The 17,024-nt window shown below is 39.8% G+C and overlaps 4 protein-coding genes across 4 annotated transcripts; 1 reads left to right on the top strand and 3 right to left on the bottom strand.

The window, feature by feature from the left end:
• Positions 1-4: 4 nt before the first annotated feature.
• LOC105383133 (facilitated trehalose transporter Tret1) lies at positions 5-4,624 on the bottom strand. Its single transcript, XM_011553150.3, has 8 exons — positions 4,401-4,624; positions 3,680-3,768; positions 2,723-2,857; positions 2,453-2,536; positions 2,053-2,331; positions 1,592-1,712; positions 1,264-1,395; positions 5-745 (listed from the first exon to the last, which is right to left on the bottom strand). The coding sequence occupies exons 1-8, from the start codon at positions 4,450-4,452 to the stop codon at positions 207-209; spliced, it is 1,431 nt and encodes a 476-aa protein (XP_011551452.2). The 5' UTR covers positions 4,453-4,624; the 3' UTR covers positions 5-206.
• A 630-nt stretch (positions 4,625-5,254) lies between these two features.
• On the bottom strand, positions 5,255-11,463 carry LOC105383134 (signal recognition particle subunit SRP68). The gene is made up of 6 exons (XM_011553151.3): positions 11,223-11,463; positions 9,185-9,306; positions 8,232-8,459; positions 7,779-7,964; positions 6,876-7,006; positions 5,255-6,389 (listed from the first exon to the last, which is right to left on the bottom strand). Exons 1-6 carry the CDS (start codon positions 11,323-11,325, stop codon positions 5,357-5,359), a joined length of 1,803 nt encoding a protein of 600 aa, XP_011551453.2. The 5' UTR covers positions 11,326-11,463; the 3' UTR covers positions 5,255-5,356.
• A 1,176-nt stretch (positions 11,464-12,639) lies between these two features.
• On the top strand, positions 12,640-13,656 carry LOC105383136 (60S ribosomal protein L29-1). The gene is made up of 4 exons (XM_011553152.3): positions 12,640-12,731; positions 12,863-12,917; positions 13,102-13,166; positions 13,497-13,656. The coding sequence occupies exons 2-4, from the start codon at positions 12,881-12,883 to the stop codon at positions 13,614-13,616; spliced, it is 222 nt and encodes a 73-aa protein (XP_011551454.1). The 5' UTR covers positions 12,640-12,731; positions 12,863-12,880; the 3' UTR covers positions 13,617-13,656.
• Positions 13,657-13,727: 71 nt separating this feature from the next.
• LOC105383135 (probable low-specificity L-threonine aldolase 2) lies at positions 13,728-15,806 on the bottom strand. The gene is made up of 6 exons (XM_048626953.1): positions 15,509-15,806; positions 15,302-15,373; positions 15,019-15,185; positions 14,503-14,723; positions 14,282-14,418; positions 13,728-14,194 (listed from the first exon to the last, which is right to left on the bottom strand). Exons 1-6 carry the CDS (start codon positions 15,720-15,722, stop codon positions 13,878-13,880), a joined length of 1,128 nt encoding a protein of 375 aa, XP_048482910.1. The 5' UTR covers positions 15,723-15,806; the 3' UTR covers positions 13,728-13,877.
• Between the last annotated feature and the right edge of the window lie 1,218 nt (positions 15,807-17,024).

Below are 17,024 nucleotides of genomic sequence, written 5' to 3'. Positions count from 1 at the left end.
TGGCTTGGTTTTAATTTTATATTTGTAGTGTTTGTTTATTTATAAAAATATGGCACGGATGCGAAACTACGTAAAATATCACACAGCATAGTTATTAAAGTATCACTGGTAATGGTAACGCCATTAGTAAAATTCGCTAGACTATATTATATAAAAATATATGGTAAACCTGTATAATAACACTTATAAAATTCAATATATAATTACTATTCATCTACTTCTACAACGGGTGTAACGACAGGACTTCTTAAAGCCTGAGCTTCCTCTAAATGCTTCACATTCAACATGTCCTGGATTTCTTCCAGCGTCTTGCCTTTAGTCTCAGGGACACAGAAATACACAAAGAACACACCTAAATAAGCTACGGACGCGAAAATCCAGAATACACTGTAATGCCCCAACGAGTCTTTGACAAATTGATAACTCTTTCCGACTACAAAAGTGAACACGCAAGCAGACATAGTTGCTGTACTCGATGCTACAGTCTTCACATTTATAGGGAACAACTCAGTTTGCATAACATAAGGTAAGTTTCCTATGCCTACAGTGTACAGAATGTTGAAACCTAGAATGCCTATGAGAGGCATTAAGGAGATGCTCGCGAGACTCTCAGGGCTTAGCTTAGCGCAGTCTTGGAGATAGAAGAAGGTGCCGACTACGGTCAAGGATATGCCCACGCCGAGAGACGAAGTGCACATGAGGACGCGACGCCCGAAGTAACGAGTCAGGAACGTAGCAGCTATACCTGCAATGTAAGTAATGTTTGATTTAGTACACAGATAGTTTCATGTGTAATCGTAGCAGTGAAGTGTTTGATTGTAAGATTAGGATCTAAGTTTGATACATTGGACTTTAGACTTCATAAACATGATAAAGCCTATTTAAAAAAAATATACCTAATCTATAAAATGTGATTCATAAGTAGTAAAAATATTTTGACGCCGTACTATCAAATCTTCGTTTATTTATGCAAATTTTAAGCCAAACTGTATACTTTTCTTTCTCTTTTCATTTATGTCTGTCTGTATACTTATTTTTAGCTTCATTAAGGTTATGCTAATACTAATCTTAACGTAATCTTATCAACGTCTCTGGCGTGATGCCACTATTTGCTTAAAACAAGGGTAGATAATGATCAGATGAAAGCGGCTCTGTTCAGGGTCTTGGCTACAGACAGAATACCTAGTCAGTCTGCTATCTTTATTATAGAATTTGCGTAAAGCATTTTTGTAATGAGCACAATAACACTTGTGAGGATCTTACCCGTAGTAAATTGCACTAATCCGTATATTATGCTTGCTAAAGGCCCCGACACTGAACTGCTTTGTCTAAATATCAGTTCCAAATACGATTGTATTGCGAAACTCCCAGTCATGTACTGTAAAAACTTTAGACCTGAAAATGAAATTTCATTATGAATTAAGATTGATAAATCCACGGGAAATATTTATTGAAAATAGGATGTTGACTGGAGAGACAAGAACTTGACTTTAGTTCTCAGAATAATTGAATTTGCATGTATTGCTTACATACATTGGTAATAATAATATGTATAACATTGGTTATATTTTTCTAAAAATATTTCAATTACCTGCAGTAATATAAAGAGCTCTTCTATACCTCAAATTAGTGAATAATTCCTTCATACTGGTCTTGTTTTCCATGCTCTCTCTAACGTGTGCCCGCATTATGCCCAATTGTTCATCCACCCACTGGAATGTCAAGGTTTTGTTTATAACTGGTTGATGTCCACGACTTATCCGCGTGGACTTTATCACTAATGAAACAGTTTCCACTATTAGAAGTCATGAAATGTACAGTTTGTAAAGTTTGTTCCACGTAACTTGACCAATTATGGCATTACTATTATTATTCCATTCCATTAAGGTACTTAGATTAAGCTTAAGCAGCCGTCGCGTCGGCAGATATATGCGAATAAAAACAATGTAGCGTGGATGGAAACATCATCCTTTTTCGCCTCATTATCTGCTATCGAGAATATTGTCTCGCCATTCTTGGTCAAGTTACGTGAATCGAGCTTGAATCGCTTACCTTTTCATCTGTAACTCCTTTTAGCACCATAAACTCCTTTCTAGCCGCTGCCACTCTCCCATCCTTCAAGTGATAGTAGGGAGACTCTGGTATCCACACTGTGGCTACCACGTACAACACGGGAAGACACACGCATAGCGTATTCAAGGTCTTATACGATACGAATGGGCCTATGCTGTACATGGTCAACAGACCCAAGTTCATCATCACTTGGATAAGCATGCCCAGAGAACCGCGGACTTCTTTGTCTGCTATTTCTGTTATGTAAATCATACATACCTGAAATTGATGATGGTTTGGGAAATTAATCAGCCATATATTTTTTTAAAGCGGCTTCGGTGTTATAAACATATTGTTACATAAGTACTTAATTTAAATAAGTATACATATATGTACTCACAACTGCAACCATACCCATGCCGAGTCCTGTACAAAATCTAGCGAGGTAAAGAAGTTCTGCCCGGGTTGTGAGTAGTATGATACTCTGTAAAAAACGGTTTGCATTTCTGGTAAACTAGGCAATAGAATTGGTAAGATACTTATGTACCAAATCTCAAATACATATTCAAAACATATGGATATCCATTTCATAAACAACTATTGCCCTGATTAAAACTTTCCTACGCAGTTAGGGACTGAAGAAAAACTCATAGGTAAAGTATCTACTTACGGTGCCTATTATGTTGGGCACTGCGGAAGCAAAAATTGTATTCTTCCGGCCAAATCTCTCTTGAAGTACTTGCGCTATGTAGCATCCTGGCAGGCCGCCTATTGTCGTCAGTGATACTATCCATGACAACTGGGCCTAGAAAGCGATTTACACTTCAATTAATTCAGTAGGGAGTTTAGTTGTTTAACAGTTAACAAGTAGTAGTCCAGCCGTGTGGATGGACTAGGTACTTGGTAACAACGTAACTCGCTACTGTAGTTATTGTAGAGTAAATTGGGCTTAAATTATAGATTATTAATAAATTATAACACCCGTATACTAGATTTAAGTACCTATAGATACCTAGATAGATAGAATGATACTCTTCAATTGAACACTGATAAGAATAATAGGTAGGAAACAGTCAACTAATCGACGACTAGATCAAAAAGTCGTTCTTATCGCTTGCAGCGATCTCATCCGATTCTACGAGTCAACCTTTGGATGGAAAATAGTGGAGATTGGATGCAGTATAGGTACCTACCTAATTATTAGATAATACGAATATCAGTTTGATTTATATGCTATACAAACTTAAGTAACTAAGTATACTAAAATAAATCAACTGAAGTCGTGATTGATAACGTTATCTATTTGTGTATGTGCCTACTACCTACTACTAGGTACCTTCTAGGTAAATTTCTTACTCATTTGCATATTGTCTGGGTCATCTAGGTTTACTTACCTATCTAGGTAAGCCAGTACACAAAACAGAATAAGGCCCTGTTTCACAATGTCTGGTTAGTGGCTACCTGTGAGATAAAATACATGCTGTCACTGTCTGTTATTACTTTTTTGACAGTGACAGCATGTATTTTATCCGACAGGTAGTCACTAACCAGACATTGTGAAACAGGCCCTAAGTATTTAAAAAAGGAAATAGGTAAGTAATATGAAACCGTTACGTATATAACTTACATCTACTAAAGTGGTCTCACTTTTTAATTTCGGCAAAGCTGGTGAGGGCCAGGCACTGGACGCTCCGGTGAACAGGAATGTCAAGGACGCTGTGTAGGAGCAGGGGTAAACGATGAGAAAGTGTGAGGAATCCAATCATACAACAAGGCGTACAGCCCAAGAAATAAGTTAAAATATTAAAAAGGCGGCTTTGTTAATTTTGCTAAGACTCATCATTTTCTCATTTACTTACCTATGATTAAAAACAATGTAAAAATAAGATAGCGATTGATAATATCTATGTAATAGATTTGGGTTTAATTTCGGTAAGTAAATAAATTATAAACTGACTGAAATAATTATTCAGTTTCCGCTTCCGTTTTTTTAACTTATTACCAGGATATATGTAGTTTGCAGTTTGGCGCCAAAGAAAAAAACACTACGTTTACGTTATAGCAGGCGCCCTTTATGTACTAGCGGGGATATAGCCAGTCTGGCTTCTAGCGGAAGGTAGATTATTTTATTATCAGAAGTTGATGAACAAATACTACAGGTAAGTAGTCTATTTAAATTAAGTAAGTTACCTACAAGTATGCTGAACATTATATTGTGTTCTTGGCGAGCCTTCTCTAGGTATGTAGGTAGCGAATTAGCTAGATAGACGTTAGGTACATAGTGTGAATCCTAAACAACTTATCAATTAATATTTAAAATTTTCCCGCCTTTTTAAAAGTAAACTTACCACAAATACCCGCTAAATATTGCGTTTTTCTTTTTGGCGTTGGTTGAGTCATTGTTGTTTTATCACTAACTTTATCATTTGCATAATAATTGTACGCCAGTAGACTGTCTATCTACGGGAAACATCACAATCCTAGGAAGGTAACAATAGTTAAAATAAATGTACTAAAGTAAAGTAAACAACAACCTCTCGGTAGAGTTGATTATGCTCTTTGACAGTGATAACAACACAAACATCAAATAATACAATGTTTCCATATGAGATAATACGATTCAGTCAGTGTGAACTGGTGACAAAATTTTAATTTTATAAACTAGCGCGGTTTTTTAAATCTGTATGATAATTTTTAAACTGTGTCTATAATTTTTATTTCATTCATTAATTTTTATCACACTGTCTGAGATCACATCACTATAAACATACGTATGTCGCAGCCCTATTTTAAGACAAACGCGGAGTATTACAAAACGCCTAGCCAGATTGTACTTTCCAGTGCTAGTTTTGCACTTTAGTTTAGCCCATTACTCTAGGCACTAGATGTGATTTGATAATGCCGTACGCTGTAGGTACTATTGGGCACAGTAAATCAAACACTACGTTATACTGTTTGTTACATATTATCGAACTCGTAAGCATGTAGGTCATTTACCTACTGTTATCTTCGTCAAGCTTATGGACGCTTTCCAAGACTCGGCTAGCATTGTAATAGGTATATTTACAATTCAATGAACCAAACATTAAACTGTATTTCGATGTGAAAATAGATAAGTAAGTATACATTTTTGGGTCAAGAACAAAGTAAAGGAGCTACACTAAGAAGATGCTGATGCTAACAAAAAATAAACAAGCCAAACTTAAAATGAAAGCAAAATATATATTTCCATCAAAACGAAATGCCAATAATATGTATACTTTTATTACGTAGTATAAACATGTAAATAAATTTGTGTTTCGTACTATTTGTCACCTTTTCCCCATCCCAAGAAACCCTTGACCAACCCTGTAAGACCGGCGCCCTGCTTCTTACTATCGGCCGCGCCGGTCTTGTCGTCCAAGTTCGGGAACTCCACGAAGTTGCAGGCCAGGTCGAAGAACAACGGCTTACACGGGATAGCTTCCATCGAGGGTGGCATCTTGAATATATTGGGGTTCTTTGTAAGCACCTGCGTTTCCTCGCGATAGTCATCGAGACGGTCAACCAGCGGCTTCTTGTCTTTGTACGCTTTCCCGCTGGACGTGTATTTCGTCTCTTCATCATCCTCATCGTCTTCTAGTACGGAATCGGCGTGGACCTCAAACTTGCAGCTCTCGATGTCCTTCTTCAGGACTTGCAGTTTGTCTTTAAGCTGTGCGTCGGTGAGGTCACTGGTCAGTGACTCGGCGGTGTATGCGCTGGATCGCTCGAGCATGGCCAGGGCCTCTCGGAAGCGTCTAAGTCCCGTCAGAACTTGAGCTATATAATAGCATCGGAAGGCGCGGTAAGCCTTCAGCTGCGCGTCGAGCTCGCGCTGGTACGCCGCGTCGCTCTCGAAGCCCGGCAACTGCTGCAGCTCAGCGTAGTTCTGCAGAATGATCTCGAACAGCCGCGTCAGGTCTTGCGGCCGCACCTTCTTGCCGTCGATCTGGCCGTTGCTCTTCCTGGCCGCCTCCGCTTGCTCCACAAGAAGATTGTTACGCTCGATGGTACGCATGAGACGTAAATACATTAGATAGCTGAGCAGGTATTGTATGCCGGAAAGTTCGTGGGATTCCGTTGCGGCTTTCAGCTTGGGGTCTGCTTTCATTTCGTCCTTGATGGCCGAGATGGCGTCCTTGCAGTCCATGAGGATGTTCTCGAGCAGCTCGATCTTGGCGTCGACGGAGGGCGCGGCCGCCACGGACTTGTCCAGGTCCTGGAGAGCGATGAGGAACAGACGCACCTTCTCCGGGCGGACTGCCACCTGCCGCCCGCGCCAGGTTACTTCATGCATCACGCCCGAGCGAGTCTCCCTGGGTACAATATATTAGCGATTATTAACATTGAGCTTTCATCTACCTATACATTTTATTATACACTCGGTATATAAGCTGCCTAATGTTGATTTTTGTTCTAGATTATTTTCCAAGTCTCCTACAGGTCTAACATTAGCTCGCGTTTCAGGCCTATGATACTGCTATTGGAATGTGATGGCGGTGGTTATGGATTATGTGACTGAATTCCCTACTACCTCATAGCCATTTCGATCATCAGTCTGTCCCATTGGGGTATGGTAGTAATGTAACATGCTTTTTTGCACTACACAACAAGGTTCATACTTGGATACAACTGTTGGAACGTTATGGCGCTGGTTATGGATAATGTGACTAAATTTGCTAAATATACTGTTGATCATCTGTCACCAGTTTATCCCATTTGGCTACAGGTAATGTAAAGGTAATGTAAACGGGTAATGTAACAGACGAGGTATCTTTTGCACTACATAATTAAGTCCATACTTAGCCTGCGCCATCAGCGTGTCCAAGTTCTCGATGAGCCCCTGCCCGCGCATGGCGAGCAGGTCGCCGGCCGCGGACTCGTCGCCGATGTTGTAGGCGCAGTAGCGCAGGCTCGGCTTCAGCTCTTCCACCTGGGGGTAAGGGAGGTGTTTCAATGGCTGTTGTTATTGTTGTTGTTATTGAGATGCAGTTATTGTGAATAAATGGGTCATTAACAATTCAAGTTGTTTTAATCCAAATTACATCTTATAGGTAAATAAGAACCAAACTCATTAGACATAATAGTTAAACAAATTACCCCTAAATGTTCAAATTATGTAATAGCTCTATTTGGGATTGGATCTGAATGCAGAAGGTACGGTCAGGTGCAGAGAAACCTGACCCCCCCTCTCATAGGCACAATGCTTCTGAGGGAGGTCAGGTTTATCTGCCTCTTACTGTACATTTATGAGGAGTGGGCTGGTTAATAGTGGCTATGCCACTTGGTCAGTTCATCTTCTTATCCTGTCGGTGACAAACACAACAGCTTCATTACGATTTGCCACCGAGAAAGGTATCTCCAGTCAGATTCTCGTTACTCACTCACAATAAACTTTTGAAACGGATCTAGCAGAAGGGCTATGGGATGCAATTAAGACGTGACAAAAGTTCTCCATCGCGCAGCCTTAAGAGCGAGCGCATGAGTGAGCGCAATGCAGCCCTTTGCAAATGCTGCCCTTCAGGAACAGCCCGGAGAGCAGCGCAGTACGTAACTCTATACTGTAGTCACCTTAACTCTACAGGTGTTGCAAAAAGGGTAGCAAACTTTTTAATTCTGATTTTATTTTGGGCTTAGATATAACATGCTGATTTAGGTTTCGGCTTAATATACCCTTTTTGCAACACCCTGTATACTGTAGTCACCTTCTGCTTGTAGACATGCCGCTCGTGGTCGGGCAGCGCGGCGCACAGCTTGTCCAGCACGAGCGAGGCGCGCTGCAGGCTCTCCGCGGCCGCGCGCCACTGCTGCAGCTCCAGTAAGAATAGACCGGAGAGGACGGCGGAGTAAGCGCTGGCTTCTAGCTGCGTGCGCGCGTCGCAGGCGCCGCTCTGGTGGGGGAAGGTGGGATTAAAATGTAATCGATTGAAATTTGAAGGAAAATACTATGTTTACAGGTGGTACACTGTATACTACTCATAGAGGATAAGTGAATGTTTAACAGCTCCATTCACAGTGAGCTCTTCTGAATTTGATGGCTCACTATGATACACTAATCTAAATCTATAAATGAATCTGAATCTGTAGACTTCCTCCGATTTTACTTATTACAGTCAAGATTATAGCAGGCAGTAATACTCATAAGCCTCATAACCTACCTCGCTCAACTGCAACAGAGTCTGCGCATGAGCACATGCCTTCTTCAGCCTAGAAACCAGGTGGAACCTCTTCCTGGGCTCGGTGTTAGCTTCCTGCCGCAGCTGCATGGCGTGGGCCCAGGCTCTCTCGGCCTGCAGTAGAGGCACACAGAGCAGACGGTTCTCTGCATTGTTGGCGTTTAGGTGCGTGTTGGTGACGTCACGACGCCGGTAGTGCCGCCTGTCGCCCTGTAATGCATTTTTTTTATTGCTATAGTCTTGTTTATTTATCAGTTTCTGTTTTTTTCTTTACTATTGTTGTATTGTATAAATTTACAATTGTTTAGCCTTATTATTTGATAGGTAGGTACATAAACATTTTTTGAAGCTAGCCAGGTGTGCTATGTTTCATGTGCAATATACAAACTGTGTCTTCTTTTGTACACCCTACCATGCCAGGCAGTCACTGCTGTGTAATTTGTGTGTATCAAGTGAACATCTACTATACAATAACAGAATTTTTTGATGATAATGGTGAATCATAAGTAGTCGTAATTTAATAAATAGTCTCTTCTTAATTAAATGTTAATTTGATTAATAGATGATATTTTTTATTTTTATTTTTTAACTATAATAATTCAATGTATATTTATATCATTATTTAGTAGTGCTTATCAATATTATTTAAGATTTTAATAATTTATTATGATATTATAATTTTTAGATGAATATTGTTAATTTGTATAGCTATTTATAAAAATTGTTATTACCTTATTCAAAATATAATGCATGTTATGAGATAAGTAGGTACTTAAGTAATTTTAAGCCCCTCTGGTTGCTGCGCCCTTACAGGGTGTCACATTTGTAACTAATGAACTCATTACCACCTAATTCCACAATGTGACTTGCAATAAATGAATTTGAATTTGACATCTATCATATTTGCTGACATTGATTCAGGGATAAAATCATACCTGTGGCAGCTTGAGAACCTTCCGGAGGCGCCGGATGCGCCGTGAGCAGTAGCCGCGGTAGCGCTGGTAGTCGCCGTGCCGCAGACCATGCTGCTGCTGACCCTCCTTGATTATACGGAAGACTGGAATATACTGGTTAAGGAAATTATATTTTTTATGAAAAGAGATTGGGTCTCTCCTAGTGCCTAGGGGAAAATTATGTTTGAATATTTTTATGATAGTTATTTACGGAAGAAGTGGATTATCCAGTCAATTGGGGTGCGTAATAAATTAACTTGGTCTAGATGTTGTTTATAACCTAAAAATCTTTATAACTGGAATACACTCAGTACAACTATTTATTACTCCATTATAACTATTGATTATACCTAGTTACACATAAGTAAATAATATTTTCCATTTCTGAAGTTTTGTTCCGTTTAGTTGTGATAAATAATTTAATCAAACTGTAAATATCTATGTACACAATACAATCTAAGTAACTTATTCTAAACTTAAGAAAAATTATGACTAAAGATACCTAGCCTAACTATAAACAAAAAAAAAGAAGAAAAAAATAAAATAAAATAAATAAAAAATAAATAAAACTATGTGTCTTCGCTCCGGAACGCATCCGACGCAAAGGTCCCTAAGGCGCTGGCAGCGTTGCCTCGCTGTACAGCCAGAGAGATCCTCTGCATCAGAAACGCTCCAGAGCGGATGTCTAGCCCGCAGTCCCTCATGCGACGGCCTAGGCTTTTGATAAATGTTTTGCCGTCATGACCCCAGATTCCCGTAGTTTCCAGAGCCACGGGCACAAAGATATAATTTTCCATGAGGCCGCTATATTTGGCTATTTTCTGTTTGGCTGCTAGTTCTGCTGCGGCCCCAGGAGTTGCAATGGTGGATGCTACATGTGAAGGTGCAAAAGTGCAAACACATGTAGCATCCCACAGCAAGCAGCGCCCCTTCTCCCAAGGGATCAATGTGAGGCCATCTGGCCTTTTCCCGTCGTTTCTGCTAAGCCCCGGGGGCTCTAATATGGACGGGATATTTGCCGAAACTAAGGCTCTCCGGATGATATCATTGATGGCGTGATGCCGCGACAGCCTTCCCGCACTCCGGACGCAATGGAGACCGTGTCGTCCTTGTGTATCGACCTGTGCGCCACACCGACATATATGGGCCTCGCAGATTTTGCAGCCTAGCCTCAGACCGACAGCCACACGCAAAGAATCGTTATCTAAGAGGGTTCCCAGTTGTGGAGAGGGCATAGCATGTAGCCAAATACCCGCCTCAGGCTTGGAGACCGCCTGCAAGCGTGCCAGCTCTGCGCCGTTGCTCTCGTCCATAAGCCGGTCCAGACTTGCTCTAGATGCCACATCGTCCCAGCTTCGCTGGAACATTGGCTTTTCAGGTAGGTCACTCCCAGGGTACCGAGCCCGCCACGAATCCAAAGCCTCATCAACGAAAGGGATACGAAACCCATCACCATCAATGTTAAGAATATTAGTGACGAGTTCCGATGCCCCATGCGATGAGGCCAGGAATGCGGGAAGCTCGGTGTCCTGCAAGCGACGAATGCCTAAACCACCAAGTCTAATGGGTAACGCAGCCTGGCACCACTGTGGCCAGGACATTTCTATATTCAATATTTCCTGTAATATTTCTCTCAAAGCATTATCATAGAGAAGTGAATCGTCCTTGTAAAGCCAAACTGGGGCAGTGCGCAGAGTATAAGTGAGTTTTGGTATAGATAGGCAGCTGCGGAGGATTGTCAGAGAAACATGTGCTGACAAGTTCTTAAGGTGCTGTTTAGCTGTCAAAAGTGATTTGACTTTTTCCGATAACATTTCCGGAATACCTTCGGGAAAAATTGGTGCGCCTAAAAGCCTGAAATTGGACTTGCTTAGTACCCTGATGCCCGGTAGCATGATACAAAGCTCGTCCAAAACTGCTTGTGAAGGTTGTAGGTACAACTAAAGTCCGAAGACCAGAAGTAACTAAAAATTTGTCGGCAGTTAAGAAGTAACTTGTATCAAACCATTTTAAAGGATACTTTCTAGTGATAACAGGGTTGGTGGTTTGACTTCATCTTGCTTCTCGGTTTCTTCGGTGGGTGCCAGTTTACCGTCCCCAGCTTCGCCCTCGAGAGCTACCATTGTTAGAGGATAGATCAGAAGTTTGATAAATATGTGTTTTCTTTTAAATGTTAGCCAGTTTTTCGAGTTTCTTTTTTGTCCACGAAACAAATCCTTCGTCACGTCACTCACTGCTGATTTTGACCACAGAACAAAACTTTTGTACTTTTTATCATTTTTTTTATCCTGTGTGTATAAATTTTCAATCGATTGGGCGCTTTTCACAATCAAAATCGAATTACACATAAGACGAAAAATATAAGTCCCATGATCCTGAACCGTCTGGACTGGAAGATCGTTAATATAAACAGAACAGTGCAATTTTTGCGTTTATTTATTTCTATTATTGATGGTTATTTACTTCTATGATCACAAGAAATATGCAGTGATCTTCGACCATTTACAACCCGCAGTGATAAGTACCTGCACGAGACCTGCATTTATTACTATGGTTGCAACCGCGGTGAATATAGAAGTGGTGACACCATAGAAGTAATAAACTAAATAGAAACACAATGGTTTGGGCACAAATTTCAAACAAATCCTTATTATGATGATGACGATGAGGCAGTGTTGCCAGTGGCAGATAGTCAAATATAACACGAATCAGATCAAAAAGTAACATTTTCCCGAGAAAAGTAACATGACCTTTTTAAATTTGGAAACCGACAAAATACTTATTATGGCAGTTTATTATACAAAAAGTAAAATAATTTTCCTGTCCTATTCGGTAAAATTTAAAAAATCTAAAAACATACAGTCAATGTCAGTCAAAACTTATTTCAGTTGCAAACACGACTCGTTATTAAATGACTGATTCCATAAAAACGTACTCATTAATTGGATTAAAATAATGAATGTAACATTTACTTAACAAATCACAACGCAAATTACAAAAAAAAAAACAACGACACATAGTATTAGGTAGTTACTTTGAAAAAAGTACCGACTGATCGATTCGCTGCTAGTCAGACAGAACTTAGAGTGAACCTCACTCGACTCACTTGTTCGCACGCCAAGAAACCGGGATGGAAGATTGCGAAATACACTCGACTCACGCGAGTAAGTGAATATGCGGCACGACGAAGTTGAAAGAATTTCACACCGTTAGTCAATTCACAAAATCAAGTACAAGCCAACGTAACAAACAAAAAAAATTATCATTCTTGGGATCGTTTCATGAATTTTTTTTATTTCCTAGAAAATCTAAAAAGTAACACAAATATAACATATTGCGTCGTGTAACATGGAGGTAACACAAGAGGGTCAAAAGTAACGTAAAATGTTACTTTTGTAACATTCTGGCAACGCTGCGATGAGGAGTGCTCATAAAACACAGACTAACATTCGGTGATATGGCCGAATGACAGTTACAACCTGTCAAACTGTCATTATTTCTCTTGAAAATTTGCTTTCCTTCGCGTTAGGTTAGTTTTGTGTTTATTGCCAATATTTCTAACAATATCTGTGAAATCCTATTATATTATAACTAATTGTGTTTCGCTAGTGAAAACGAATTTGTAGTAACGAGTGACTTAATTGATATTTTCAATTTCAGACAAGCGAATTTGACGAAATGGCCAAGTCAAAGAACCACACAAACCACAACCAAAGTGAGTAAATATTCCCTGTATTCTCCTTCAGTACCAATTTCAATCGATATATATGTTATATAGAAGAACAGAAGATACCTTGTATGCCAAGCCCGTTGTAAGATTGTAAACTACCCTTTTATATTTGTATGTTTTCTATCGGCTTTTCTTCGACAATGTTTAATTCTGCATCGTATTATTTCAGGCCGCAAAGCGCACAGAAATGGCATCAAGAAGCCCACCAAGTTCAGGTGCGAATCTACCCTTGGTGTAAGTAGAGTTTGTTTACATGTATTGTCAGGACTCTTTTCTAAACAAATAGCATTCAGTGCAAATATTTTGTAAACCATAAGTTAGTAGTGGGTCATCTTAACAATTAATTAACATTTAATTTTGTCCAATTCCAGCTATTTTTGGTGAATTGTTGGTTAACCTAACAGTATTGATTTAACTTAACATTTAGAATTTCAACTGTGTCTGATTTCCCAGAAATGAAGTAGTTAATCCAATTTATAACAATAAGTATAGTTAGCAACCCACATAGATACATGAAATTTTCATACTTATCATCAATTTATAATATTTGTATCCTCATTCCAGATGGACCCTAAATTCCTGAGGAACCAGAGGTTTTGCAAGAAGAACAACCTGAAGCCCGCCAAGCAGCTGCAGAGGGCGGCAGAGAGGAAAGCCACCCGCGAGGCCAAGGCCAAGAAATGAACATCTAGCAGTTAAGACAATAAAAACTAAAAACTTCTAATTCTGCTAGTTATTATTTCCTTAATAGGATTAGATTTTAAATGTATTTGGTATAAATGAAACCAAGCATTGTAGAATATCAATTATCCCTTAAAAAGTATAATAAGTAAAGTTCTAAACACAATGTTATATCAGATCCAGCACCAGTTCATTTATAATTAGGTACAATGTTGCTCATATTACTCTAGTCTTTATCAAGTGCCATAGCTGTGACAAAAAAAACTATCCATTGCTCTCAACTTCTTTCAAGACAAAAGTGATCTTTTTCACAGCCAGCCTCAGTTTATCATCATTCACATCATGGTGTAGAACAAACCGTAAAGTTTTGTCATTTGGCTTAGAGCTAGCTTTGACAACAATGCCCTTTGAATCAGCAGTTTTACAATCCTTGTTTGTTTCTGACTGGCTCACAATCAACAACCTTTCCACCAACTTTTTACTGGTTACAGTAGATTTTTCATTGATCATCACATGTATAATGTTTGTGTGCTGGTTTTCCACATCCACTGAGAATGATTTAAGTTTCAGATCTTTTATGGCTGAAATTAAATAAATTAATTAGAGGGATTAAAGTAAAGGTTAGGCTAATTATAGTACAAACATATGCTGGATGGGGAGTAGCTTACATTTAGCCAAGTATTGTGCTCTTCTGTGGTCTGAGTACAGGGAGGGAAGGCTTTCATCCAAGGCTACCAGTGCAGCTGCAGCCAGCAGCCCTGCCTGCCTCATGCCACCTCCAAGCATCTTCCTCATGCGCCGAGCCCTGAAAAAAAATCACCTTATTATACACTGATTGAAAACATAGCTTACGTCTCAAAGTGAAATGATAAGGTAGGTATTTACTTACTGCTCAATAAATCCTTTAGTTCCAGCTAAGACAGTTCCCACTGGAGCCCCTAATCCTTTGCTGAAGCAGACTGAGACACTGTCACAATCCCTCACTACTCTAGAGGGGTCTTCCTTGAGGTGTTCTGATGCATTGAACAGCCTGGCTCCATCCATGTGAAGCATGAGTGAGCGTTTCTTTGCTATTGCTGCCAATTTGTCAATCCATGCTAGTGGCAATACCTGTTCATGAGTGAGAGATTAATCTGAAGTTGTAGCACTATTATTCATGAAACATTTTCATTTGTGATGAATTAGAGAACTAGAAGGGTGCGGGCATGAATGCTAAAATGAAGCTATACAGATTTTAATCAAGCAAATATTCATCACATATGCATTTCAACACGGCCATTGCAGATCTAGTGCCCGCAACATAATTACCCAAACATTACATTTCATTAGCTTGAGGAATATAATATTTTATTGAAAATTTGGATTATATTGGGTGCAATATTTGTATTTTAAGAGTTTGACTTACTTTACCCCCACAGTAAGAATGTGTATTTTCAACCGCAACCATCATAGTCACTGGTTCATGGATGTCTGAGCCTCGCACATGTTTCTCCAGGTCATCCAGATCAAAGGTACCATCAGGAAGGTTCTTAAGAGGTGTCAACTGGACACCAGTTAAATGGGCACCACCAGCTAAAATGAAAAAAAAAACTATTAATGGGGCAATACACAAAGATGCCATATATTATATTATTTTTGTACTGGTACATTATTTGGTGAAAAATATGCTACACAAACTTTCTACTTACTTTCTCTTTTGAAAATGTGAGATTGATCACCACAAAGCATTTCTGCACCTCTTTTGTGGCAATGGACCATTACTGAAACAAACAGTGTGGCTTGACTTTAAAAAATATAGAAGTAAAATGGAAGTAAAGGAGTTAACACATGTCATTACAACTTTTTAACTTTTATTAAAGTTTTGGTTAGTTGGTCATCTTGGTTGCTAGGCTTACTCGCAATAAGATTGGCCATAGTCCCAGATGGCACGAATAGGGCAGCTTCTTTGCCCAGCATCTGGGCAACAGTATCTTGCAGTTTGTTTACTGTAGGGTCCTCTCCGTACACATCATCACCAACTTCTGCCGCCTCTATTGCTTTTCTCATGGAGTCCGTTGGCTTAGTCACTGTATCTGATCGCAGATCTATTACCATGGCTTCATTCGTCATTGTTATGTTGTGATTTCTTCCTGGTATTCGGCTAACAAATTTGTTTACAAACTGTAATAGATGGTAATAGAATAGAAATAGAATGGAACAAAACAAAAAATGAAATCCAACTTTCAAAATTCTAACACAGAGTATTTTCAAAAAATCTTCATTGCAATCTGTCAAAACTGCCATGTGTGGTCAAGTCAAGGTGGTCAGTATATTCGTCAAGCCCCATCCATACGCTTGCTCATAGAGTATATTATAAACGGCGCTTGCTGTTTGTCACAAACACGGCAAACAGCAAACAAAGTCACAAACAACAACCACAATCACCGAACACAAACAGCCATCCACATGCTCGGCGAACGCTCATAACATTCCGAACCGGCAAACACGGCGGACGACGAGCTATTACTTTCGGGTTGACATATTTTTATTATGTAGTCTGAGCCTATCTGAAACCTAGTTAAACATTGTGAGATATGGCGTTTCGACTTTCTCCGTGTTCGGCATCATAAGGGTCACAGTGACAGTTAAATAAAGTCCATTTTTCTCTCCACCTTTAATTTGCAAGGTGCGGGTGCCTATATAAATAGAGTGAGTCGCCCGCGCGCCTCAGTTGGTTTTTGATTTTTGAAGTGAACACTTCGGCAAAATGGCTCAATGTAGCCACGGTTCTCGTCGGCTTCGCTCCGACGGGGAAAAATATAATATTGAATTTGCGGAGTCCTCGCTGCCGGGAGCTGTAGCGTGATGCGGACCAGGCGGCGCGGGGCCTGCCGGCTGCTGCGCACGCAGCCATTGCTGAGGATTTCGCAACGAAGGTTTGAGTTGATAAGCCGTGAGTAAAATGCTATTATTTACTGCTTTTAAAAGCTCAGCCACTGGTCATAATGCTCCGGCGCTTGGGGTTTTTATCCCACGCAGTAGGGTCCGATTCAATAGTCGTGGTGATGATTGATCACATATTCCGGTCCTACTAGTGGCGCTTGAGCTAGATACTTACATTAATGACCGCTTTAAGTAAAGCATATGTTAATTTTATACAGGAAAAAATAATAAAAATATATTTTTCTACCCTCAATTTCTAATATTTTTAGAAAACAGTTGATAAAAATTTTGCTATTACAATAATGCACTTGATTATAGCTTATGTAAGGCTTTACAAACAGGAGCTTTCCAGGACCGTCATAGGATTTTTTACAGGAAGCACGTGGCTCCGAGTTTCAGTATGTTGGGACATTGTGGCATGTGCGGCGAGTAATGTGATCCGCCGGTACCTACCCGCTGAGGGTAGGCAGGCCGATTCGGTGAAATTGA

Source organism: Plutella xylostella, chromosome 17 (genome assembly GCF_932276165.1).
Source record: "Plutella xylostella chromosome 17, ilPluXylo3.1, whole genome shotgun sequence".
NCBI lineage: Eukaryota > Metazoa > Arthropoda > Insecta > Lepidoptera > Plutellidae > Plutella > Plutella xylostella.
The sequence above is the reverse complement of the archived record's forward strand: the minus strand, read 5'-3'. Positions and strand labels throughout refer to the sequence as shown.